Source organism: Rhinoderma darwinii, chromosome 6 (assembly GCF_050947455.1).
Source record: "Rhinoderma darwinii isolate aRhiDar2 chromosome 6, aRhiDar2.hap1, whole genome shotgun sequence".
NCBI classification, from domain to species: domain Eukaryota; kingdom Metazoa; phylum Chordata; class Amphibia; order Anura; family Rhinodermatidae; genus Rhinoderma; species Rhinoderma darwinii.
The window spans coordinates 95959425-95985736 of NC_134692.1; the positions used below are offsets into that span (position 1 = coordinate 95959425).

At 45.0% G+C, this 26312-nt stretch overlaps 1 protein-coding gene across 3 annotated transcripts in view; it reads right to left on the reverse strand.

Moving 5' to 3' along the window:
* The window catches only part of GTF3C1 (general transcription factor IIIC subunit 1), a 237562-nt gene that overhangs the window by 95316 nt on the left and 115934 nt on the right, over positions 1-26312 (reverse strand). For all 3 annotated transcript variants that reach the window (XM_075830059.1, XM_075830058.1, XM_075830060.1), the window contains exons 15-21: positions 18168-18479; positions 17785-17930; positions 16602-16699; positions 16189-16285; positions 1487-1664; positions 1268-1397; positions 73-205 (exon numbers count right to left, since the gene is read on the reverse strand). In XM_075830059.1, coding sequence (XP_075686174.1) covers positions 73-205; positions 1268-1397; positions 1487-1664; positions 16189-16285; positions 16602-16699; positions 17785-17930; positions 18168-18479 — 1094 coding nt within the window. The remainder of the gene's footprint in view (positions 1-72; positions 206-1267; positions 1398-1486; positions 1665-16188; positions 16286-16601; positions 16700-17784; positions 17931-18167; positions 18480-26312) is intronic.

The following is a 26312-nucleotide window of genomic DNA, read 5'->3' on the forward strand; positions in this document are numbered from 1 at the left end:
ACAAAAGTAATTAATAAACCTTTTATGCAAATTGAGAACATTTTCAAATAAGAATAAGCACAGCGAACCAACCCTCCTATTGTTAATAATATAGCTGATCCAAATCCAATTGCGCTTTAGATGGCTGTAAATACTTGAGTCAAGGCCTCCTGCTCCTAATCCATCCCCGGGAATCGTGCCATCATCTACCACTTCTTTGCTGCCTCTGCAAAGGAAAAAACATGTAATAATCTAAACATAGACCTGAAAGTAACTGCTTTACTTGAATTTTAATATTAAAAAGGGTTTATCAGAGCGGTTTTAATTTTTTTACAAACTGCTGCAAATGTCCTTAAATTAAAAAAAAACAAAAAAAAAAAAAACAATCATTACTCAACTATTCTTTTCCAATGTGATCCAGCACTGTTGCTTCTGCGGTCCTCCGGGTGTTTTTTCTTTTTACATTAGGCCAGAATGTGACTGAAAACAATGTAAACAAACACCGGAAGGACCGGCGGAATGTCAGCGCTGAATCGCCAGGAGAAAGAACAGGCGAGTAATTATTGTTTTTAAAAAAAAAAACATTTGTAGCCGTTTGTAAAAAAAAAATAAAAATAAAAATGCATAACCGCATTAACTAAATCGCTCTGCATCCAAAGGGAGCTAATGACTATTTCCTGACATGGGAGATGCAAATTGTATTTAAATACCACAGCAGCATTACGAAACCAATATAAAACATAAAAGGATTATTATTATTCAGTGCACAGCGATAAGACTAAATACCTAGTGATATCTAATAAAGCGTTGTTAAAACACAGCCAGAATATGTGAATAAGCTGCATATTTTGGGACATTTCTTCGACCCAGCCCTATTTATGAAAATATAAATTCTCTCTCTATAACTGTGTAGAGCGGGAGGGCTCTTCCTGAAGTGAAGCTGGAGAGCAGGATGCTCTGCCCAATCCAAAGTCTCACCAAAGCTGCTTCCTCATCCCCTCTCACAGCAGGCGTCTCACACATGTGAAATCAGAGAGACCATCATGAACCGACATCTCCCGGTCCAGTATTCACGGTTTTATACTAGAAGGATTTTTTGGTAACTACGGAGGTTTGTGAACATTTACAGAGAGCCCGCAGGCAAGGAAAGAGGTACTACATGCTTCTGGTAAGTGAGGAAGATGGCACTCGTGAATATATAAACTTTGTAAAACATCCATGTACCACTGACTAACGCAAATTATTTATTACAATAGGTACACTTTTAAAGTGGAAAATTAAGACATACGGAATACTCTCCAGAATGCTACATTTGCGCTCCAGATTCTGCCTGTCTTCTTGCTCTGCGTCTGTCTCTTGTCCCAACACACTATCATCTTGGGAATTTGATTTCTTTCCACGAGGACAACGGACAACACCTAAGTTTAAGCATATTGAAAAAAAAAATTGACATTACAAACACAGATTCGCATTTGTAGATATCTAGTACGCGGAGAACATTTCTTACCTAAAGGTGTATTGAGACATACAAACTGCAAATCGAACCAGAAATTCTCCACATCTTGAAAACTTTCTAAACTATAGGAGCGCTTCTCAAAAGGTTGACTTGCTTGTGCTATATTGTAGTGGGGGTCACAAGCTGTTGTATCAACAATGGTTGCATTTCTCTTCACAAACAAAATTACCTTTGGGAAAAAGGAAGAATATAAATATATATTAAAAAAAACAAAATCTTTATGTAAGTTACTTCAAGAAGCAAATCAAATTTATTTTTAAAGATACATTAAAACAAAATAAATATGTACACTACCGTTCAAAAGTTTGGGGTCACCCAGACAATTTTGTGTTTTCCATGAAAACTCACACTTATATTTATCAAATGAGTTGCAAAATGACTAGAAAATATAGTCAAGACATTGACAAGGTTAGAAATAATGATTTTTATTTGAAATAATAATAATGCTTTTGTCAAAGAATGCTCCATTTGCAGCAATTACAGCATTGCAGACCTTTGGCATTCTAGCTGTTAATTTGCTGAGGTAATCGGGAGAAATTTCACCCCATGCTTCCAGAAGCCCCTCCCACAAGTTGGATTGGCTTGATGGGCACTTCTTGCGTACTATACGGTCAAGCTGCTCCCACAACAGCTCTATGGGGTTGAGATCTGGTGACTGCACTGGCCACTCCATTACAGATAGAATACCAGCTGCCTGCTTCTTCCCTAAATAGTTCTTGCATAATTTGGAGGTGGTGCTTTGGGTCATTGTCCTGTTCTAGGATGAAATTGGCTCCAATCAAGCACTGTCCACAGGGTATGGCGTTGCAAAATGGAGTGATAGCCTTCCTTATTCAAAATCCCTTTTACCTTTTACAAATCTCCCACTTTACCAGCACCAAAGCAACCCCAGACCATCACATCACCTCCACCATGTTTGACAGATGGCGCCAGGCACTCTTCCAGCATCTTTTTAGTTGTTCTGTGTCTCACAAATGTTCTTCTGTGTGATCCAAACACCTCAAACTTCGATTCGTCTGTCCATAACACTTTTTTCCAATCTTCCTCTGTCCAATGTCTGTGTGCTTTTGCCCATATTAATCTTTTCCTTTTATTAGCCAGTCTCAGATATGGTTTTTTCTTTGCCACTCTGCCCTGAAGGCCAGCATCCCAGAGTCGCCTCTTCACTGTAGACATTGACACTGGCGTTTTGCGGGTACTATTTAATGAAGCTGCCAGTTGTGGACCTGTGAGGCGTCTATTTCTCAAACTAGAGACTCTAATGTACTTGTCTTGTTGCTCAGTTGTGCAGCGGGGCCTCCCACTTCTCTTTCTACTCTGGTTAGAGCCTGTTTGTGCTGTCCTCTGAAGGGAGTAGTACACACCGTTGTAGGAAATCTTCAGTTTCTTGGCAATTTCTCGCATGGAATAGCCTTCATTTCTAAGAACAAGAATAGACTGTCGAGTTTCACATGAAAGCTCTCTTTTTCTAGCCATTTTGAGAGTTTAATAAAACCCACAAATGTAATGCTCCAGATTTTCAACTAGCTCAAAGGAAGGTAAGTTTTATAGCTCCTCTAAACAGCAAAACTGTTTACAGCGGTGCTAACATAATTCCCCAAGGTTTTTTTTGTGTTTTCTAATCATCCATTAGCCTTCTAACACAGTTAGCAAACACAATGTACCATTTGAACACTGGAGTGATGGTTTCTGGAAATGGGCCTCTATACACCTATGTAGATAGTGCATTAAAAACCAGACGTTTGCAGCTAGAATAGTAATTTAGCACATTAACAATGTATAGAGTGTATTTCTGATTAATTTAATGTTATCTTCATTGAAAAAAAACTGTGCTTTTCTTTCAAAAATAAGGAAATTTCTAAGTGACCCTAAACTTTTGAACGGTAGTGTATGTAATTGAAAATATATAACATTTTGTAATGTACCTAGTCTATAATAACAGACACTCAACACTGTACATGAATGAGGTTGTTATCTGAAATCCATGTTAAAACAGCCTATTCATCTAATAGTCAGTTTCCATCTGATGTCTGGGGCCATCTTTAGCACCGGTGCCAGGTTAGGCATAATACGTTACTCTGATCAGTTTTTGTTTTCAAACTGTTTTTATTTGAGAATGTTACAAAGTCATGAAAAAAAGTAATAAACCATACATTTTACAGACTCAGTTTTCCATTGTGAAAAAATACATTCCTTAAAAAAGCCTATGAACGTATACGTTTCAAGTAGAAATACAAAATGGCACATATATTTTAATACGAAAGAAAGTAAAAACCAAAACATTAACATGTCATGTGATAGTAATTATAGCAGCTCTAGAATCTTGTGGAGTATGGTTTACCCACTATCTCTATAACGATAGGCTATTCTTAGTCATAATTGCGATAGCTTCACCCAAGAAATCCATCAGAGAGATCAAGATCTATCCATATAGGCCGACCATGGTGACCAAATGTGCAGAAATTTAGATCTAGTTTTTCGGTCCCAGTGTATAAGCTCTTCAAACCTACGAATCTCTTGTATTTTCCTAACCCATTCCTCAACACTAGGAGGCCTAGCGGATTTCCAAAGTAAAGGGACCAATAACTTCGCAGCAGTGATTAAAATTGTAGCTAAATCATGTCTCTTGGGTGTAAAGGATTCTGAGGATAACCATAAGAGAACAACCTGCGGGGATACAGGAATTGATGTCAAACAAATAAAATTTATTTCAGAGATAACCGCTTGCCAATATCTCTGTATTGAGGGGCAATCCCACCATATATGAAGCAAAGAACCCTTATCAAGTGAACACCTCCAGCATGTATCTGGTATATCTGGGTTTATCATATGCAGCCATATTGGAGTCTTATACCACCGTGACATTTGTAAGAGTTTTCCCTCATTTTAATGCACTGAGAAAACCCATGTGAACGTTTCAAGATGATTCGTCGTTCTTCTCCTGTAAAGGTAGAGTGGAAGTCCTGTTCCCACTTAGAGATTAAGTCTAGTTTATCTTCTGCCTCACCTAACAATAGAATGTCGTACGTTCTAGCAAGGGAACCTTTCTGGGGTATAATATGTTGTAATTTACTTTCGAAGGGGGTCAAATTTATTGAGGTGGCAAACCGTGAGTTGTGCTTGTCACATACGGTACGAAAATCTTGTTTCTGAATGAAATCCGATAAAAGGAGACCTGTAGTTCTAAGCAATAGAGATACTGAATCCTGAGACTCAGATTCAAAAAATTGCGATACCATTATTTTATCAAGATGTCTCTAGAAGGAGGTTACCAGAATTCTTTTTGTATCTACCAGATAAGGCAAAAGACTCAAAGGCAATAGCGGAAGATTGACAGATAGAAGTGGCTCACGTGCATTAACCTCTTGGCATACCCTTATAATGCCCTTCACTAAAATACTGGAGCATATAGAATTCGGTGAGAAGGGTCTCAGTCCCCAAAGAAAAAGCCAGTCTGTTTACCTGAGCAGTTCTCGCTCTAGGTCTACATATAGAGTGGACTGTGATGTGTTATTCAGAGCCTGCCATCTATTTAAATGATTTGCCCTATAATAGGTGAATATGTCTGGTACTCCCTAACCTCCAAAGTGCGGTTTCTGGATAAGTAACCGGTATTTAATGCGTAGCCTAGCATTTTTCCACAGAAAGGCAGAGAACATATTCCTCACCCTATCAAAAAATGTTCTAGGTAGCCAAATCGGTAATGCTTGTATCAGATACAGAAGCTTAGGTACTATGTACGTTTTCAAAAGATTTTTGCAACCCATCCATGACAAATATGGGACTTTAAGTTCTTTTAGTTGCGTTTGTATAGACGTGAGCAAAGGTAAGTAAGTACAGTTATATAATTTTGTTGGATCTTTAGTGATCTGAATGCCCAAGTTTGTCAGATTGCTATTAGGCCATTTGAACAAGGAGTTAGTCTTAAGGGGATTAATAACCGAATCTGGAGTAGAAATATTTAATATCTCGGACTTCCCAAAATTCACTTTAAAATTGGAGACCCCTCCAAACTCTTGGAACAGGCTGGTTAGGTGAGGAATCGAGATCTCAGGATTGGAAGTCTATATTAATAAGTCATCAACAAAAGCTGCCGTGGTATGTGTGAATGATCCCACCTTAATGCCCCGTACCTGGGGATCAGGTCTTATTCTTTGAATCAGCGCCATTACCATAATGAACAAGGAAGGGGATAGCGGACAACCTTGCCTCGTGCCATTGTTAATATTAAAGGGTTTGGAGAGAGTCCCATTAACCCTAATTCTCGCACTAGGGTCTGTATATAGGGAAAAGATCGCTTGTGTAAACATTTGAGGGATACCAAATTTCTGTAGGGTAGCTTCCAGATAAGCCTAATTAACCCTATCAAAGGCCTTCTCAGCGTCCGTGCCCATGAGGGCAAGGGGAATCTTGCGTAATTTAGCATATTCAATTAATCTCAAAACTCTTCAAGTGTTATCTTTGCCCTGCCTCTCTTGAACAAAACCTGTCTGTTCTTGTCCTATAATCTTAGGGGGCAGGGGTCCCAATCTCGCTGCTAAAGCCTTGGCCCACCACTTTATGTCCACATTCAAGAGGGAAATGGGTCTATAACTGCCACAACATGCAGGGTCTTTCCCTTCTTTAGGTATGATTGTGATGTGAGCCTCTAAGGCCTGTTTTGGAAATTGTTCACCTCTGAGCAAGGAGTTACATAATTTAGTGAAATGGGGTAGTAGTGTGGCCTTAAACTTTTTATAGTATCCCACTGTGAAACCATCTGAACTCTGACTTTTCCCCGAAGGGATGGACATCAATGTTTTTTCCAATTCTGTAAAAGGGCTTATAAGAGATTCACGATCTGCCTCTTCTATTGTGGGAAGATCAATAGCGTCAAGGAAATTAGTGATCAAGGAGGCCTTGTTGGTTTCGGATGCGTCCGGCCCAGAAGGAGTCTGTAAATTGTACCTTTTCTCTAAGGCTAGTCAATTCCTCTAGTGAGGATATAGCTACTGTCTTCTTGTGTACTCTCTCTAAAAGAGCAATCTGAGAAAAAAGGGCATTTAATGTTGCATTTGTCTTTTTCTTTACATGCGTTCCTAGGGAAATAAGCTCACCTCTGATCACCGACTTGTGAGCCTCTCACACAATCGGATTTGAAATAGAGTCTGAGGTGTTATGAGATAAGTATTGAGATAAATGGTTTTCGACAATCTGCGCATTATTCGTATCTGCAATAAGAGTATAATTCAATTTCCAACACCAATTTCCCCTAGGAATGCCCATTAAACTAAGAGTCACCGATATCGGGCTTGGTCTGACAATAAAATATTTCCTATGTCCGCCGAGCGGACCAGTGAAGTGAATATCTGTGACACAAAAATGTAATCTAGTCTGTGATATGTATTGTGAGATGAAAAATATGAATAATCCTATTCTAGTGGGTGTAGTAATCTCCAAATATCTGTCAAATGCAGGGAATGCAAAACCATATTCAGTTGCGCAAGCCTCTTATACGAGATGTGTTGGGATCCTGTGGTATCTAAAATCGGATTAAGCGGGAGATTCAATTCTCCTCCCACCACCAAAATCCTGTCGGAGAAATCCCTCAACATGTGCAGGGTACGAATGAGCCAAGAAGCCTGCCCAGCATTAGGGGCATACAAATTAGCAAAGGTATATACCGTATTACCAATCTTCCCTTTTATGAAAAAGTATCTACTCTCCGAATCCTCCATCTTCACGAAGAGTGAAAATGGAATACCGTTGTGTATTGCTATGCTAACCCCTCGGGCAGCTGCTTGATATAGGCAGTGGAACCATAAATTAAAATCTCTGGAGGGAATAGTAGGAATATGTGCACGTTTGAAATGTGTCTCTTGTAACAGGACCACTTGTGCCGCCTGCTGTTTCCACATTCTAATAACTTGACTACGTTTCTGTGGTACATTGAAACCCCTCACGTTGTGAGACACAACATTAAGTTCCACCATATCTACCATAGATCCATTTCAGTATCTTTTTATACCACATGACATAATAAGAACAGAAAAATAATAAAATAGTAATCAACCATATTCCATAAAGGAATAAACCAAGAACTATAGGGGAGGGTGAAATTCTATCAGCTACAAAAACACGTAGCTTCACCCTGTAAAAGACCTGGGGGATCATGTTAGAATACATGATATTGGGGGGGGGCATGGCTTGACGATGGCGGAGTGAGGACGTGTGTGCTGAGAGCTCCGGACCCGCATCACTCTCCATACAATATCACGGGCCATACTTACCTGCTCCAGCGCCGGGATGACCAAGGGGAGACACCGCAAGTCTCAGTCGGTCACCCCAGGTCCCTCCTCCATGGACCGTTACCTGCGCTCCGGCCGCGACGGGTCCTCACCGCGGCCCTCCTCCATCCCTGAAGTAGGCAGCAGCAAATCCCCGACGTCGCGTGGGGAATCCCCGCCCACTGGCACCGAAGTCACGGCTGGATCTTCCAGAGGACGGCAGGACCGCTCCTCTGATGCTCTGTCCCCCAAGGTAGGTTCTGATGCAGGGATCGTAGCGGGGTCTGTGCCTCCGGGGAGAGCTGCCGCTCCCCTCCCCCAACAGCATCTCCCTGTGACTGGACGGGAACATGAACGCAAGGGGGGAAACAAAAATGGCGCGGTAGACAAGGCGCCACGCTCCTCCATTGTCCCCCTGCATTACCACTCTGAGGACATGTCACCATTGAGCCAGGGCACACCAGCCATACTAAGGGGCCCGCTCACCTCCTCCGCTGACCGGGGGGATCCCCACCTAGCGACTTCCACTGGTCCCCCTCCCTCTATGGAACGGACCCTGGCAGAGTTATGGGAGATGGTGAGGGCGCTGCCCACGAAATCAGATTTGGGTGGCCGCCTAGTCCGACTGGAAGAGAAACATGACCGGGCCATAGGGGTGGTGACCCAGGACTTACGAGTTTTAACCGCACGGAGCGCCAGAACTCTGTTCACACAACGGACATTTCAGTTCTCTCTGTCCATGGACACCCAATCGACTCAAATGAGGGACTTCTCCCTGCATCTGGACGACGTGGAGAACAGGGGGAGATGGAACAACTTAAAGCTGAGGGGCATTTCAGAGTCTGTACCGCCTGAGGAGCTTTACGAGGTCGTCACCCATATATTCAACAAACTCATTGACAGACCACGCGATTTGGCCATTGAAATGGATAGGGTACACCGCTTGGCAGGCCCACGGAACAGGGAAAGTAACCGTCCCCGAGATGTCATCTGCAGGGTCCACTTTTATAAACAAAAAGAGGACATTGCACGGCGCGCTTGGGAGCGGGGGGCCATTCCCTTCCAGGGCACGGAGGTGACCATTCTGCCGGATGTCTCAAGGCTGACCCTACATATGCGCAGGGTGATATGCCCTCTGCTGGAGGCAACTAAAGAAGCAGGCGCTTCCTACAGATGGGGCCATCCTTTCCATGTTATCCTCCGTCGACAGGGGCAATCCTTTGCTGTCCGCTCTCTGGACGACTTGAAAGCAGTCTTCCGTTTCCTCTAAATCTCCCCAGTGCACCTTCCAGACTGGACGGAGCCGCCGCCGTCACTCTTCCCCAGGGGGGGGGGCTGTATCCGGACTCTGTGCGCTCTTCTCTGCTCCCACCTAGAGATGGTACTCGTGAGCAACGGGCACCTTGACGGCGCTCGCCCCGAAGAAATTGATCGACCAGCGGCCTGAAGGTTAATGTATCACTGTACCCATGAGGATTTCATTGGGGGGGGGCTGTCTGTTATGATTGTTTAACCCTCCTTCCTTTCCCCCACAGGTTTTCTCTCAGGTTTGAGGCGGGAGGGGGTGCTGCCAGGCCAAAAGGGAATTTTAGGTGGGCCAGGGGGTTTAGTCTGCTAGGTCTGGGGGAATGTCTCAGGGAGCCTCTCTCTCCACCATACTGCGCTGCAGTGGAAGGTCAGGAAACCACATACACCCGTTACAGTAATCCGGCAGAGTCCGGGGTTCCGGCCTACTCCTATTTGGGCTTATACAACCTTAGTCCCAATTAGTGGCGAGTCTCAGGGAGATCACCGCTTCACGCCGCTGTACTCCGTTCCCCACTAGGTTTACGCGCTGTTGTGTAGTGTTCAGGGGGGGTTCTCCGCCGGACCCGACACAACACGTGAAGTATTGTTTAGGGGTTCTGTACTCCACGGTTAGTGGGACGCCAGTGTCCCTTTTCCCGGCCCTTGCCCCTCTCTTCGGGGGTAACCGTCTCTTTCCCCGCTTTTCGGTTTTCCTACTGTGACTCCACATGTCTAACATTACGGTTGTTTCCCTGAATGCACAGGGCCTCAATGTTCCAGAGAAGAGATCCTCCATCCTCCGTCTTCTATGGAAAAAGAAAGCGCATGTGGCGTTCCTTCAGGAAACTCACTTCCGGGCGGACAGCGTTCCACGGTTGACGGACTCTCATTACACTGAGGGGTATCACAGTACCTCACCGGACTCCAAGACCAAGGGAGTCTCTATCTTTATCTCTCGTTCTTTGCCGTGGGAGCACGTGGAGACTCGCACAGATGGAGCGAGACGGTATATCTTCGTGAAGGGTAGGTTGGCAAACACACTGCTCACACTGGCCACATGCTATCTCCCCAACACTGGTCAGGTCGCCTTTTTTGAAAGGGTCCTGACGGAGTTGGATGGTTTCTTGGAAGGCACTCTCATACTAGGGGGGGACCTGAACCTTACATTAAATTCAAAAAAGGCTGCCTTCCGGCAGAAATAAGCCCTGTTTTCCAACCATTATTAAAGAGTAAAAATAAAAAAGTCTTTATTCAATTTGCAACAAGGACAGACTACATGAAATTTAAAAGTTAATGTCCATTTCTGACAGCAATTAGCACAGTGCTAGACGTAAGAGCTCTGTCTAGAAAGGGTTAAGTACCACAACCACAGAGCGCTACATGCAGTTAGTTATTAGTTAGATTCAAAGGTGTCAATAGGACAATTATTAAAATAAAGGTAGAAGCCCCCCCGACATGTTTCGCTACGATGTAGCGTCCTCAGGGGTATCGGGGCCAATGAATCAATACTATTGAGGTCCGCTCCATTGTATTTTTTGCTGAACCTTACATTAGACCCGACCATAGACTCCTCACGTGGACACTCGTCGTTACCTAGGTCGGCACACCGCCGGGTGCGTCGGTTGTTACATGAACACCAATTGATAGACGCGTAGCGGCTTATGCACCCGACGACAAGAGACTACACCTTCTTTTCGGCTCCCACAACACATACACCAGACTAGACTACTTCTTCATGCGCCACTCCCATCTCTCCTCAGTCTCAATAGATAACATAACATTCTCGGACCACGCCCTCATTACCCTCTCTCTGTCTCCCTGCAGCCCACCCTCGCTCCTGGCAGTGGCGGTTAAATGATTCGCTCCTACAGGACCCGACGGTAATTTCAGAAATACACAGGGACCTACGGGAGTACTTTGCTAGGAATGTCTCCTCAGAAGTCAGTCCGCTCAATGTTTGGGAGGCACATAAGTGCGTGATCCGGGGTTCCTTCATCCGGATCGGATCTAAACTTAAAAGGGAGCGGACGGCTCACTTGAGTGCACTGTTATCTCGCATACACCTCCTAGAGCAGTCCCACAAGGCTTCCTTGGATCGGGTGATGGGGGCGGAGCTGGGGCAGTTGCGTGCTCAGGTCCGCTCTCTTTGTCTTGCTAAGGTTAGGGCCTCCCTAGTAAAGTGTAGACGACATTTCTACGAATTCAGTAACAAACCAGGCAGGACTTTAGCACGGGCATTGCGGAAAACTAAGTCACGCACCTATGTCCCACAGGTACAGGTCCCAGGTGTTGGGGGTTTACACCACCCCCAGGACATTTCGGAAGCCTTCCGGGCGTACTACCACTCACTCTACAATCTACCGCAGACCTCTCCCACCGCAGAAGGGGGAACTAGACGGGAGCAGATGGAGGCATATCTCCGCTCCTCGGGGATGAATAGTATCCCGCAGGAAGCTCTAGCGGCTCTGGAAGAACCGATTTCGCCAGAGGAGTGGTCGTGGGCCCTGAAGGATTCTCCAGTGGGGAAGGCGCCGGGCCCGAATGGGCTCCCTATTCAGTATTAGAATGTCTGTTCAGATCTTCTCGCGCCTCATTTCCTGCAGGCCTATAACTCTCTCACAGATGGGTGCTCTCTCCCTCAGGATGCCCTGCGGGCATACATTACGGTTATACCCAAGGAAGGTAAGGACCCCACCAGCTGCCAAAACTACCGCCCCATTTCACTGCTTAATGTAGACCTCAAGCTGTTTGCGAAAATCTTGGCCCATAGGCTCACACCCCTCCTCCACAGTTTGATCCACTACGACCAGGTGGGCTTCATGCCCCTTAGGGAAGCTAGGGATAACACCACTAGGGCAATTAATCTGATTTATCACGCGGCTGCCTCGTCTCTGCCCACGCTACTGCTGTACACGGACGCGGAGAAGGCCTTTGACAGGGTAGACTGGGACTTCATGTCGACCACCTTGCGGCACATAGGGCTGGGCTCCCACATGATGCAATGGATTTCGAGCCGCTACTTATCTCCTTCAGCTAGTGTTAAGGTTAACGGTACCTTATCTTCCCCGCTCTCCATCTCCAATAGTACGCGGCAGGGATGCCCCCTGTCGCCCTTAATTTTTATTGTGTGACTGGAGCCCTTCCTTTGTCGGGTGCGCTCAAACCCAGACATAGCGGGTGTATCAGTGGGAGGAAGATCCCATAAGGTGGCTGAATATGCGGCCAATCTTCTGTTCTTCCTCACGGCACCCAGGATCTCCTTTCCCAACCTCATGGCGGAAATGAGTAGATACTCGAAATTGTCAAATTTCAAAATTAACTAATCAGAAGTCCAAGGCTCTTAACATTTCATTGTCGCAGTCCCTAGTGGACGACCTGTCGGGGTCCTTCTCCTTTAAGTGGGCCAGAGACTCGCTTCAATATTAGGGGGTCCAGCTCTCCAGGGATCTTTCTCGCCTTTATGCAGTCAACTATCCTCCTCTCCTTCAGCGGGTAAAGGGCGATTTGGATTCCTAGACGAAGGGTACCTTCACGTGGTTCGGCAGATGTGCAATCTTCAAAATGAACATTCTCCCACGGATACTGTACTTCTTCCAAGCCCTACCGATCCACATCCCCCGCACTTTCTTCCGAGCTCTGCTGTCCTTACTCAGCCGCTTTATTTGGGTGGGGAAAACGGCCCGTATAGCCAGCTCCACGCTTTTTCGCTCTAAGAGTGAAGGGGGCGTGGGGCTCCCCGACTTCGTATCTTACCATCAGGCATCGCACTTGGCACGCATCTTGGATCGGTTCCGCCACATGGAGGTCAAACAATGGGTGTCGATGGAACAGTCTTCTATGGCGGTCCCCTTACAGGCCCTACCTTGGCTGGGCAGGGATACCCCCTACCAGCAACGACTCACCCGACGATAGGGCCCTCACTGGCAGTTGCGTCGAAGGTCTTCCCCCGGACAGAGATCTCCCCTTCCCCGTCCCCCATGTTTCCAGTCCTGGGCAACCCGGCATTCCCTCCAGGGCGGGAGGGGGGTCCAATTCGGAGCTGGTTGCAGGCAGGCAAGGGCCCCGCCTCTCATTACCTGCACGGGGTGTCGTGGATGACTGGCCCGCAATTGTTGTCTTTGACAGACCCTCTCCCCCTCACTCCCTGGCAGGTCACTCAGCTGAGATACTTCCTGGTGTCCTTGCCCAACCCTGCGGAACATGCTCGGGTTAAAACTCTGTTTGAACTCCTCTGCGTGGGCACTGGCTTGATGCGTCACACACTATCCAAACTATACTCCCTACTGATCTCCCCATCTTTCCCCTCTGCACGCTCACATATTTGCTACGGTGGGAAAGGGACTTGGGAATCACGTTTTCGGCGGAACAAATAAATAGGATATACACAACGACACACAAATCGACCATGGCCAGCAGGTATCAGGAAGCGGGTTTTAAAATTTTAACGCGCTAGTATAGGGTGCCTTCCAGATTACATGCTATGATTCCGGCGGTCTCACCGCTGTGTTGGAGATGTGATGACCAGGTGGGAACGATACTACATGTCTTCTGGGAGTGCCCGCGGCTGACAGCATTTTGGTCAGAAGTGTGGCGTATCACGTCCAAATTCACTGACTTCCCGCTCCCGTGAACACCGGCCTTCTTCTTGCTCCATCTGTGCGAGGTTCCGCTGTATTCGTATCGTCGCTCGGTGGTCCGCCATCTGATGAGCGCTGCCAGGGCCTGCATACCAGCGCTGTGGAGACAATCGGCTGCGCCATCGCTCAGCATGTGGTTCGATAAGATACAGGAGATCATGAGGATGGAGGATCTCACGGCATCTATGAGAGGTAATCACGCCAAGTTCATGAAGACCTGGTATCACTGGGTCAGGTTCCAATCATCTGTGGAATTCAGGAATATCGTAGCCTCTTGATGTGCTCTTCAGCCATGACACTTAACGGAACTCGTCCCTTCCTTTCCCCCTTCTGTCGTTCTTTTTTTCTCATCTCCTTTTTCAAACTTTCTTTTAAGTTATGTTTCGCTGTGGGCCATGATGCATGTCTGCAGGCTCAGGATGCAGGGGATTAGCCCCGATTATTGCCTGGCGATACCCTGCCTGTACATTTACCTTACAGGATGACCACATGGTTGTGTATTTTTGACATTTATCATGACATGTCTGTTTGTAAAATTGAGAAATAAAAGAATTTATAAAAAAAAAAAAAAAAAAAAAAAAAAAAAAAAAAAAAAAAAAGAATACATGAGATTGACCTTGAGGCACGGCAACCCAAACCCCACCTGAGTAGCTGGTTATATATCCGGTGTAAAACCAACAAGACACTTCAAGAGCATATTCAATACATAGTATCAACCAAAGTGAGGACCCGATAACCAGCCGTTGGCGGCTGATATCCGAGCAATTATGACTATACATCCCTTAAATCATATATATGAACAAGGAACCTTGAAAGGGAAGACATACGTTAGTGCAAAATGTTATGCAAATACATAAGTACATTGCCACAGCCAGGAATCTTTAATTTGAGTCCCGTCTTTGGGTTATAGGGATACTTTTCTTTCCTTTCGGCGAGCGAAATCCAGACACCCTTTTCCAGGGATCAGCCTCATGCAGAGTCGGTATCTTCGGCGGATAAGCCAACGGAAGCCACGAGGGGATATCCATAGGTTGTAGACCGAGCAAGTCCCAAGCAGCATGAAGATCCTCAGGTTTCCTAATCACAATGTGCTTATCCTGTTTATGTGTCGCCACTCCAAAAGGGTATAGCCAACGAAACGGGATGTTGTGAGCCCGCAGCTTATCCAACAGGGGCTTTAATTTGGCGAGGGTTGAGGAAGCCAAATCCTGAAAAAGAAGAAGAGATTCCCTCATAACGAACTCCATCCAAAGACCGAGCTTGTTTAACGAACTCCATGCAAAGACCGAGCTCGTTTCAGAAGTGCAGCTGTATCCACATAGCTGAGCAGGCCACAGATTACATCTCTAGGCGGATCCTGAGAGCGTAGTTTAGCCCTCAATGCCCTATGTATACGCTCAATTTGAATTGGCGCTGCTCTCTCTTCTCCCAGTATAGATACGAAAATCTCCCGAGCTGCTGTGGGTAGAGCCTCATGAGACGGATTCTGGAAGACCGCGTATCCTAATATTTTTGCAGGCTTCTATTTTCCTGATCTTCCGCATGTAATAAAGCCATGTTAATGTGATCGTGCTGAACATGTAGTCTCTTGTACAGCTTCTCCAAACCTGACCACCTCAGCTTGTGTAGATTCCAGAGTATCCACCCTGTCCACTATATGTCGCAAATTAGCTTTTATTTCTGCCAGATCTTTTGCTAAGGCGCCCAGGGCTTTAAATAGAACTCGCTTGATGAATCCCCTAGACACAGGGACATTAGTGGACTCAACACCAGCCTCCGATTGATCTCCTGTGCTGCCGACATCAGAGTCCTCTGTAGCCTCGTGACTGCACGCTTCTTCCGGCGCCATCTTGGATTTTCGCGCCAAAGAGCGCTCCAAAGTTTTCTTTAAAAATGTGTCCAGGTCAGCCTGATTTTTCCCTGGTTTCGGGGTACCTGAGGGTTCCTTGCCCTTATCCTTCCCGGTCCTCACCATTCTGCAGTGTCTGGCCGCGCTATGTGCTCAGGTTAGTCGGGCTGCAGCAGGAGCTCCGTCTCAAGCCACCTTCTCTGTTCGCGGTCAAGCTCCGCCCCCCCTCTGATGAGTTTTTAGATCAGAATAAGGATAAAAACTGATCCATAAAAATCCCATTGAAATTAATGGGATTTTTAATTGAGTCTGTTCACGTCCGTTATTTTAGTCATCCATTGTTTTGACGGAGAGAATAAGCGAGTACAGGACTTTTTCTCTATTCAAATAAACGGATGTCTAATGGGTGGGCTATTTTTGTCATTGGTGTCAATGTAAAACGGATAAAAATGGATTGTAATCTGTTTGCATCTGTTATTTTGATTTCAATAGGATTTTTAACGGATCCGTTTTGATCCTTATTCTGATCTAAAAACAGATCAGCGTAACGGATTATACAAAGTGTGAATTTAGCCTTAGCTAGCATCAGCCAAACCAGAAGTAGTGAAAGCGTCAAACATCTATGCATAAATACAGATAACAATGTTATCATACCTGATCCTTGTCTTGAAATTTTTCAGATGGCCCAAATTGTAGTAGACCCATGCAATTTAATTTTTGTAGCCCTTGAAACACTGAAAAGACATATCTCCTGAATAAAATAAAAAAGGACAGTAATGAGAGGCGGTGATTCAGGCTCTTACACACTGTATCTGGATATAGACTTTTACGATAAAGACAATAAAAGCATACATTTAAAAAGAGAAATAATATTTGCCCTCTGTCCATGTGCAGCCTGCCACCTTATTGGCTGTAAACATTTTGAGATTCACAATGTAGTTAACTGGATAAGCATTGTAAGATGAGAACTTGTGTTAATGTCTTAATTCTTCTTGCAATAAATTGCCCCAGTAAATATTAGTTCACCAAGAAAAAAAACACATCATCAACTAAACACTACCACATACCTTTTATACAGCAGATGTTGTCGCATTGACCTGGGCAGGTATCGGATCAATGTGTGCTTTTTGATTGGATCATTTAAATAGTCCTCAAGGTCATCAACCTGAAAAATAAATAAAAAAAGTTCTGGTTAGCAGCTAAGCAATAAAAAAAACAGTAAAATAAAAATAAAAAAAAAACATATAGTCAAGACATTGACAAGGTTAGAAATAACGATTTTTATTTGAAATAATAATTTTCTCCTTCAAACTTTGCTTTCGTCAAAGAATGCTCCATTTGCAGCAATTACAGCATTGCAGACCTTTGGCATTCTAGCTGTTAATTTGCTGAGGTAATCGGGAGAAATTTCACCCCATGCTTCCAGAAGCCCTTCCCACAAGTTGGATTGGCTTGATGGGCACTTCTTGCGTACCATACGGTCAAGCTGCTCCCACAACAGCTCTATGGGGTTGAGATCTGGTGACTGCGCTGGCCACTCCATTACAGATAGAATACCAGCTGCCTGCTTCTTCCCTAAATAGTTCTTGCATAATTTGGAGGTGTGCTTTGGGTCATTGCCCTGTTGTAGGATGAAATTGGCTCCAATCAAGCGCTGTCCACAGGGTATGGCATGGCGTTGCAAAATGGAGTGATAGCCTTCCTTATTCAAAATCCCTTTTACCTTGTACAAATCTCACACTTTACCAGCACCAAAGCAACCCCAGACTATCACATTACCTCCACCATGCTTGACTATGATCAATGGTTCCCATCAATTTTCATCATGTCGGCAGCACAGGGTGATGTGCTGATGAATAGCAACCATTTTATTGGCCACATAAAAGAGCAGATGAGCCGATGAATGAACGTTTGCTCGTTCATCGGCTGATCGTTGACTTGTTTACACAGGGCAATGATCGGGAACAAGCGTTCATATAAATGCTTGTCTGCCCAATCATTGGCCCGTGTAAAAGAGCATTAACTTCTTCCTTCCGTTCTAACATGCCTTCAATGTGAATAGGAAAAGTTATGCTGATCAATCTGTGTCTTCCATCTTCTGGACTTTAAAAGGGAGCAGCTGTAAGCTATTGTGTGCATGAAAATACTACCCTTCATCAGAAACTAAGAATCACAGAAAAATATTGAACATTTTAACAGAGCAGTTAAGCCATTTTTATTATTATATGGGACTTTAAAGATTCGTATTACCTTGTAACTGACTTGAACTATTTGAATGAAGATGGAGAGCGGCAGACAGAGTAGGATATCACTGACAATAACCCAGCCTGGTCCATATTCAGAGTGTATTGTAGAAGGTGGCACACATCTTACCCACGAGACTTCATCTACATAAACTGAAAAAGACGCAGTGCAATATAGAATGTGATGGCTGTGAGGGGAGGCCATTCTAACAGTTCATCATTCAACTGCAATGGTGCTGTATGAGAAAGGGACAGACACTAACCTGATGGAAAGTCAAAGAAGAACAGAAGAGATGGAACATATGTAAAAAAAAAAAAAAAGAGAATGCAAGTCATTAAATCGGTCACCAGAAAGACAGATTCATATCTAGAAAAAAATGAATACAATACCCATTTCTGTGTTTTGCTCTGTTCCTTGCTCTGATACGTACTGTAGTATTTCATCAGCCTTACAGCTTGGATGCATGTTAGGATCCACACCTTTAGTGCTCTCTGTAGCAGGAGTGTTGTCTGAACTGCAGCGATCAGGTGGCATGGAATTCTCAAATTCACCAGGACGCTCAGTATTGTTATCCGTTATTTTGGGATGCGGTTGTGTTTTGTGGGCTGGATGACCATATACAATATACCACAAAAACATGTGGGTTATTTTTAAGCGTGGCATTTTAGGAAGATACCCAAGTGTACGGCCAAGTCCAGGAACTGTGCAGAAAAAAGAAAAAAAAAAAAGAACGTTACTGCACTAAAAGAAAAATAAACGTTTAGTGCAACCTTTGAATTGTTTTTTTATAATTTTTTTTCTTTTTGAGATACAGCGGCTTTGTATCCTGGATACATAGAAGGTGTATCTTGCACTGAAACCCGAATCAGTAAGGTCAGCGGAACTGACAGCTTTGGTGGCAGCGGGTTCTGAATGTCTCTAACACGCAAGAGCCTCTTATTATCGAACACATCTAAGTTCATAACTTAGATGTGATCGATAACAGCTTGATCCTGCATGTCAGAGACGCGAAGGACCCGCTGTTGCCGAAGTCGTCAGTCCTGCTGACCTGACTGATTCGGGTTTCAGCACAAGATACAGCTTTTATTTACCCAGGATACAAAGCTGCTGTATCTCAAAAAGAAAACAAAACAAAAAAAAATTAAGAAAAACCAAATTTGTATTAAACACCTTAATACATTATTTTATAAAAGAAAAAAAAAAAAAAAAAAAAGTGTTCAAAAGGTTTCCACAGCCTTTGAAGGGGTTGTCCTAGAACAGACATTTGACATGGTCAGCGGACAGGGGCGTAGCTAAAGTTTCATGGACCCGGGTGCAAGAATTCAGCTTGGGCCTCCAACCCCTCCCCAACACCACCATCATCATCATCATCATCAGACCCCTGCGCCCGCCTATGCCCAGACGCCTTGCCAAACAGCCCCCATAGTATAATGCCCCCACACAGTATAATGCTCCCATAGCTGCCCCCACAGAGTATAATGCCCCCCATAACAGTCCCATACAGTATAATGCCCCCATATCAGCTCCCCATACATTATAATGCCCCCATATCTGCTCCCCATACAGTAAAATGGCCCCATATAAGCTACCCATACAGTACAATGCCCCCCATATGAGCTCCCCATACAGTATAATGCCCCTCCATATCAGCTCCCCATACAGTATAATGCCCCTCCATATCAGCTCCCCATACAGTATAATGCCCCTCCATATCAGCTCCCCATACAGTATAATGCCCCTCCATATCAGCTCCCATACAGTTTAATGCCCCCCATATCAGCTCCCATACAGTATAATGCCCCCATATGAGCTCCCCATACAGTATAATGCCCCCCATATGAGTTACCCATATAGTATAATCCCCCCATATCAGCCCCACATACAGTAAAATGTCCCACATATGAACTCCCCATATCAGCCCCCATGCAGTAGAATTCCCCCATATCATCCCCATGCAGTATAATGACCCTCCCGCAATCTCAGCCCCCCATACAGTATAATGCCCCCATATGTGCATAATAGAAAAATAACAATTACTTACCTATCCCCGTTCCCACGCCGGGTGGAGGACCCTTTGCCGCCTCCGGTGTATGCTATGAGTGACTCGGCGCAGACAGGCGCGATGTTGTCGCTACATCCCGCCAGCCTGCGTCGAGCCGCTCAGGGCACAGTGAATGCTGGATCAAGGAGACGTCAGCTCCTTGCTCCAGCATTGAATGGAACCGGGACCTCGGTGAATGACTCGCGACCCCCCCGGATGTCTTCACACGAATCCCCAGGGGGACGCGACCCACAGTGTGTAATGTATGGTGGAAAAAAGGGGAGGATCCAGCGATGTATAATAGAAATGGGGAAATTCTGTTTCCACTTTTATTGGATGTGAGCAATAAATAACGAACACAAGAGGAGTAACAAGGTGGTTAGGATGGCAAATAAATAGAAGCCTATGCGTTTCGAGCACTGACCGTGCTCTTATTCATGGCTAATTCAAGTGAGCTCACTTGAGCCGTTGGAGTGGAGGACACGTACAGGAGCCTGAAGCTGGTCCTTGGAGCCATAAGCGCATCCACGGCGTAGGCCTCAGGAGATGTAGCAGAGAAACTGGCGTTTGAACCTGGATGTCATTAGATCCACGTCCAGCTTGCCCCATCTGATGCAAAGCTGGTCAAAGACCTCCTGGTTGTGAGACCACCCCTGTGAAGTACTATTTTTGCGACTGAAGAATTCCGTGAACCCCTTGTCGACCCCGGGAGATGTGTATTGCCATCAGAGCAGGAACATGATTCTCTGCCCAGACGAGAACCGTTGCGGCTTCAGCAATGGTGACGGAGATAAGCAATTGTCTGTTTGAACTTGCACCGGATTGCCGGACAGCAGTGATGTTCAGTGCAGCAGACAAATAAAGATGGCTCTCAACTGCAGCAGGTTGATGGGGAGAGAGGATTTCTTTGGAGACCACAGCCCTTGAGCCATGAGGTACCGAAAAGTTCCTCTCCACCCCTTGAGACTGGCATACATGGAGAGGGTCTGCCAGTTCAGGGAAAGGAAGGAGATACACCACCCGAGTGATCGCCTGACAGCAAGGGGAAGGAAGAACATTGATACAAAGAACGGTTTCACCGGGTGAGGATTGCCTGATGAAGGGGGCGCATGTGGACTTGCGCAAAGGGAATGGTCCCGATCGAGGACCCTTATGCAGGGGCAGAGATAGGCCGGCGCAGCAGTCCGCAATGAGCAAATCCCGTCCTGAAGGACCATCAGCCTTTCCGGGAGAGAGAACTCTTTTGCAGAACGAGTGGCCTGCAACATGAGGCTGGTTGGAAAGGGAAACTATTATGCCCATCAAGGACTAAGTAATATCTGCCAGGATACCTATGGTCTAAGAAATGGAATGTGTCCAATCCAGCTCAAAACACACCATACCAGATGAGGGATATGCCCAAGCAGGTGTGCCAGAGCCACAGGCGTTTGGCTAGAATGCGGCATGCATCACATAGGGAAGTAGACTGATGACAGGTTAACTTAGTGCTGCATGTAGAGCAGGCATAATGAATTGTAATTGTTGTCTGGCAGAAAGTTTCTCCCTTAAGGTCAGAAAATAAAGAGAAAGAGCACGGCGCCACATAGTGTAAGTAAGCCCAGGAATAGCAGTCAGTGAATTCAAGTGAATGCTCACCACAGGACAGTAGATTATTTGCGTTGAAATTGCTGTTTGGAGAGGGTGCTGCTGCCGAGATCCCAGCCAGTGAGGCCAGTTGGCCACCGCAAAATAGACAATAATTGTTGAAGGAAAAAAGGGGGACCAAAGCCGGCGCTGCTACTCAATGAAGGAACGAATGATGGTTAATGATATTGATGTTTTATTGTAAACCAGGCTACGAATGATGGCCTGATGAAGATGCCGGTGCGGCATTGAAACGCATAGCCTGTTTTACAATAAAACATCAATATCATTAACCATCATTCGTTCGTTCATTGAGTAGCAGCGCCGGCTTTGGTCCCCCTTTTTTCCTTCAACAATTATTGTCCCTTAAGGTCAGACATTGCAGTAGAGGGGGTCACTACACCACACACTGAGAAAATTGCGGCGGTTAAATGACCAAAGAAACCACTCCTCTTTAAAAGATAATTACCCAAGAGGAGACAAATGAGACAGAAATCAGATTGTATAAGAGCGCTATCAATTCCTTCTGATGATGCACTCAAACTTTTTTCAGCATTTTTGTGATTATGAGACACCTTTCTTTTTCTCATATAAAAGTGAAGGTATGAATCCACACTGTGCCGGTGGCGGGGAGAGGTCCAGAAAACAGTATGTAGTCTCAATAATTGTATGTACCAGTGAGACATTGGGGGCAATATATTAAGACTGGTGTGGCGGAAAATGTGCCACATATATTAAGAGGGGCACAAGTCAATATATTTGGCGAATCTTTGGCTGTCTGTGCAATAAATGCAAATCTACGCCTGCTAAGAACAGGTATAGATTTGCAGCACGATTTACACCAGTTTCTCGTGTAAATTATTATAAATTTGACGTTATGGTGGAGGCCTCGCCACCTACGGCTAAACCCTGCCCCCTTTTCCATCCACTTATGGAAAGTAGCGAAAAATGATAAAGTCGCAAATGTTAGTGCAACTATGGTGGATGACAAAATTTGTCACTTTTTTTATGCCACAAAACTGGCATAAACCTGTTGAGGTACCACCCCCTATTGAGGTGATTAAAAAAAAAAAAAAAAAAAGTAAAGTTTACGGAGACCGTACAAACATAAATAAAATAAATCACAAATATACAATAGTATAAATTAGTGTGTTAACGTTCACACATTCAAATAAAATTGCAGCGTCAAAACCCCTATAGCCACCCAAACAAACCCCCCTTTTATTGCACAATCTCCTAATCTCTACCCCTACCAAAGCCCTCCAACCTCCCCCTCCCACCTCTTATCTCCCTTCAGCTAACTAAGCCATTACAGATAGAACAGTTCTCTTTCTATGTCTGAGTAATTCTCTTGTCACCAATCCCGGACAGTCCATCCACCTCCCCCATTGTTTGTCAAACTTTTAGAAGCCCCCCTCTTCAAGTAAACCGTTCTTTCCATCATTATGTTACCATTTACAGAGTTCACGATTCATCCTATACTAGGCGATTCTGCCTGCAGCCAATATTTTGCTATACCGTTACGTACATGATATAAAATTTTTGCCACTGCCAATCTTTCCATCCCATCTTCCACCACATCCTCCACAACACTCCGAGTTTTGGTGTCTCCAGTAAGTTCAACCCATACACTTTTCTAATCAGCTTAGTTGTCTCGGTCCACAGTTCCCCTAGCTTTCCACAAGACCAAAACCTATGCAAAAGACACGCGTTCTCTTCCGTGCTACGTAGCATTAAGTCTATCCTGGATAGTGAGACAAAAGTAGCTAAGGCACAAAAATACCGGCGTTCCCCCATATGTTTAGCTCTCCATATATGGCATAGACCTATTTCCCTAAGAAGTTTACCAAATGAGGTAACCATGCTCCCACCTGATCCCACACGGTAATTTATCCCATCTCCTATCAACTACTGAATTATAGTCTCCCATAACCACCAATTGGAGATCTGGAAGAGTAGCCAAGTGTTCTAATATTTTCCGAATCAGAATCCCAGAATATGGGGGAGGAACATACATCACTACGATAATACACTCCCAATGTTTCATAGTGCAATGAACTCCCACATACCTCCCTTCCCTGTCAGTAAATGAGGAATGACATATAAATGGCAGATTTCTATATATAAGTAAACTCACTCCTCTAGAGTAACGAGTATGAAAAGAGAGGAATGCAGTTCCTAAACATACCCTATGAACCAGAGATACCGTGTCTCGTGTAAGGTGCGTCTCCTGCAATACCATTATCATAGCCGACTGTGCATTCAAACTCAAATATAGCAGTACGTTTCCTAGCCTCCCCCATACCACTAATGCTCCATGAGATACACTTAATCGTTCCCGACATTCCCATTTAAATGTACATATTTAGTCTGCTGTCCCTCACATACACACCAGCTAGATTCTGAGCTGTGCAATAACCCCTCCCTCCAACGCACCCTTCCCCAACTGAGAACCATAAAATCCCCCCCTCCTTTGAGGGTCAGGGCAACCAACATCTGCCCGATCAGCAGATGCAAGTACCCACCAAATGCTCAACACAAACAGGAACAAAATACCACTGAATCGCACATACCACATTTCAATACATTTAAACATGTACAAACTCCCATTAGTACACAACCTCCCTTCTATTCCTCCACCAGAGCATTTCTTAATGACAGATTATCCCCATTGTACAAACATTAATTCCTAGACGCTCACATGTATAACTTTTTAAACTGTAGAAAGCTCGGTCTCCCGGTTCCTCTCTTTCAGCTGTCCTAGGGCGTCAACTGCTGTTCATGGCTGTCCAGCCATCTGACTGCATCCTTCGGTGTTTCCAAGAAAGACGTGGTCCCAAATGCCACCACCCTCAGTTTAGCTGGGTAAATCATAGAGTACTGGATATCTAGCGCTCTTAATCTCTTCTTAATGTCCAAAAATTGCATTCTTTTCCGCTGTACTTCTACAGAGAAGTCTGGATAGAAGGCAACTCTCATACCATTAACATTTGCATCCTAGCGCTTCCGCACCTGCGAAGAATCAGGTCTCTGTAATGCAAAATTTTTAACAGCACTGCTCTTGGCAGGCATTTCGGGGGGCCGGTCGGGTAGGGACCCTATGCGCCCTATCGACCGCAAATAGCAGCGACAACACCTCACAGCTGACAACTTCTAGGAGCCATTTATCAAAATATTCATCCGGGTTCTTTCCCTCCACTTTCTCTGGGAACCCCACTAATCGAACATTATTGCAGCGTAACCTATTCTCCAAATCATCCGTTTTCGCCTGTAATGCCAGAACCATGTGTGAGTGAGATAGAATGTCCCATTGAAAAGGTGGCAATATATTCTCAACCTCCATTACTCTGCCCTCCACTTCTAAAGTGCGTTCCGACACTTTCTGCAAATCATTTCTCAACAGTAATTATATCAACAACATCTTCTTTCAGACCTCCCACCTGACATGTTATAACACTGAGAACAGTAGAATTCTGTCTAACCGCCATTCGTATATCAGCCAGAGTTGGCGTCTCCCCACCGCCTCGCTCTCCGCCAGAGCATGCTTCGCTAGACCGGCCGCCGCCATCTTCTTCCTCCTCCTCACCATCTCTTTCCACAGCTACCTCCACTACCAACACTGCAAACCGGGAGCCAAGCGACGGGCTTGTCGGATGCACAGACACAGTTGAACAGTGCGACGCTCAGAGTACGGGCAAACCTCCCCAATCTCTCCGCCGTCTCCGTGCACAGATCTCCATTCCGACAACCATGATCCCGTTCCTCAGCGTCATCTTGGGCTTCACACTCCAAGCTTCCCAGCAACGTTTTAGGTTTCTTGGAGTTCGTCATTCTTCTCCAATAGTCAACAACGTCCTCAGGACTCACAACTACCATCTGGGGCAAGACATTCCACTCTGGTGGGTGCAGGATACCGTCTACAGGATGTTAGACTCGTGAGCTCTGTCTCTCAGTGTCTGCTCACATCGGCATCCAGGCCTTGCGCGCCCCCCCCCTATTGACATTGACTTCAGTTGCTTAAATGGACGGACGTATTTCGTCCGCCAGTCCCGGACCGAACTCAGTGCAGGGAGCCGGCTCCTAGCATCATAGTTATGTACGACGCTTGGAGTCCCTGCCTCTCTGCAGGACAACTGTCCCGTACTGTAATCATGTTTTCAGTACAAGACAGTAGTTCCACGGAGAGGCAGGGACTCCTAGCATCGTACATAACTATGATGCTAGCAGCCCGGCTCCCTGCACGGAGTTCGGTCCGGGACTTCCGGCCGAAATACGTCCGTCCATTACGGACGTTAATGTGCTCGTGTGAACCCAGCCTTACCGGAATCCGTGAGTCCCGCAGACCTGACAGGTTCAATGTCAGCGGGTCTTGTGTGTCTCTGACATGCAGGATCCACCTGTAATCTATCGCATCTAAGTCATGAATTTAGATGTGATGGATAACAAGTGGATCATGCATGTCAGAGACACGAAGGACACACCAGTCAGTCCCGTGGCGCTACATACGCCTGCTCTATATACAGGATACAAAACCGCTGTATCTCAAAAAGTAAAACAAATTGTTAATAAGGAGTAATTATAAAAAGTTACACCAAACACACTGACTGACCAGATTATTAAAAAACTAAAAAAAAAAAAACACTCATCAAAAAGGATAGCATAGCCTTTAACTGCAATACATTTCAAAAGAAACATACCAGCAATATTATTTATCATCAACATCACTAGCTGGTATTATTTGTCTGAGTATAAAAACACATAAATAACTTCAAAGATGTACTGTTTATATGATGACTGGCTAAACATTCAATTTGGCCATATGCTTTGATGTAGGGCTGGGCAATTTTGCAAAAAAATTAAATCTAGATTT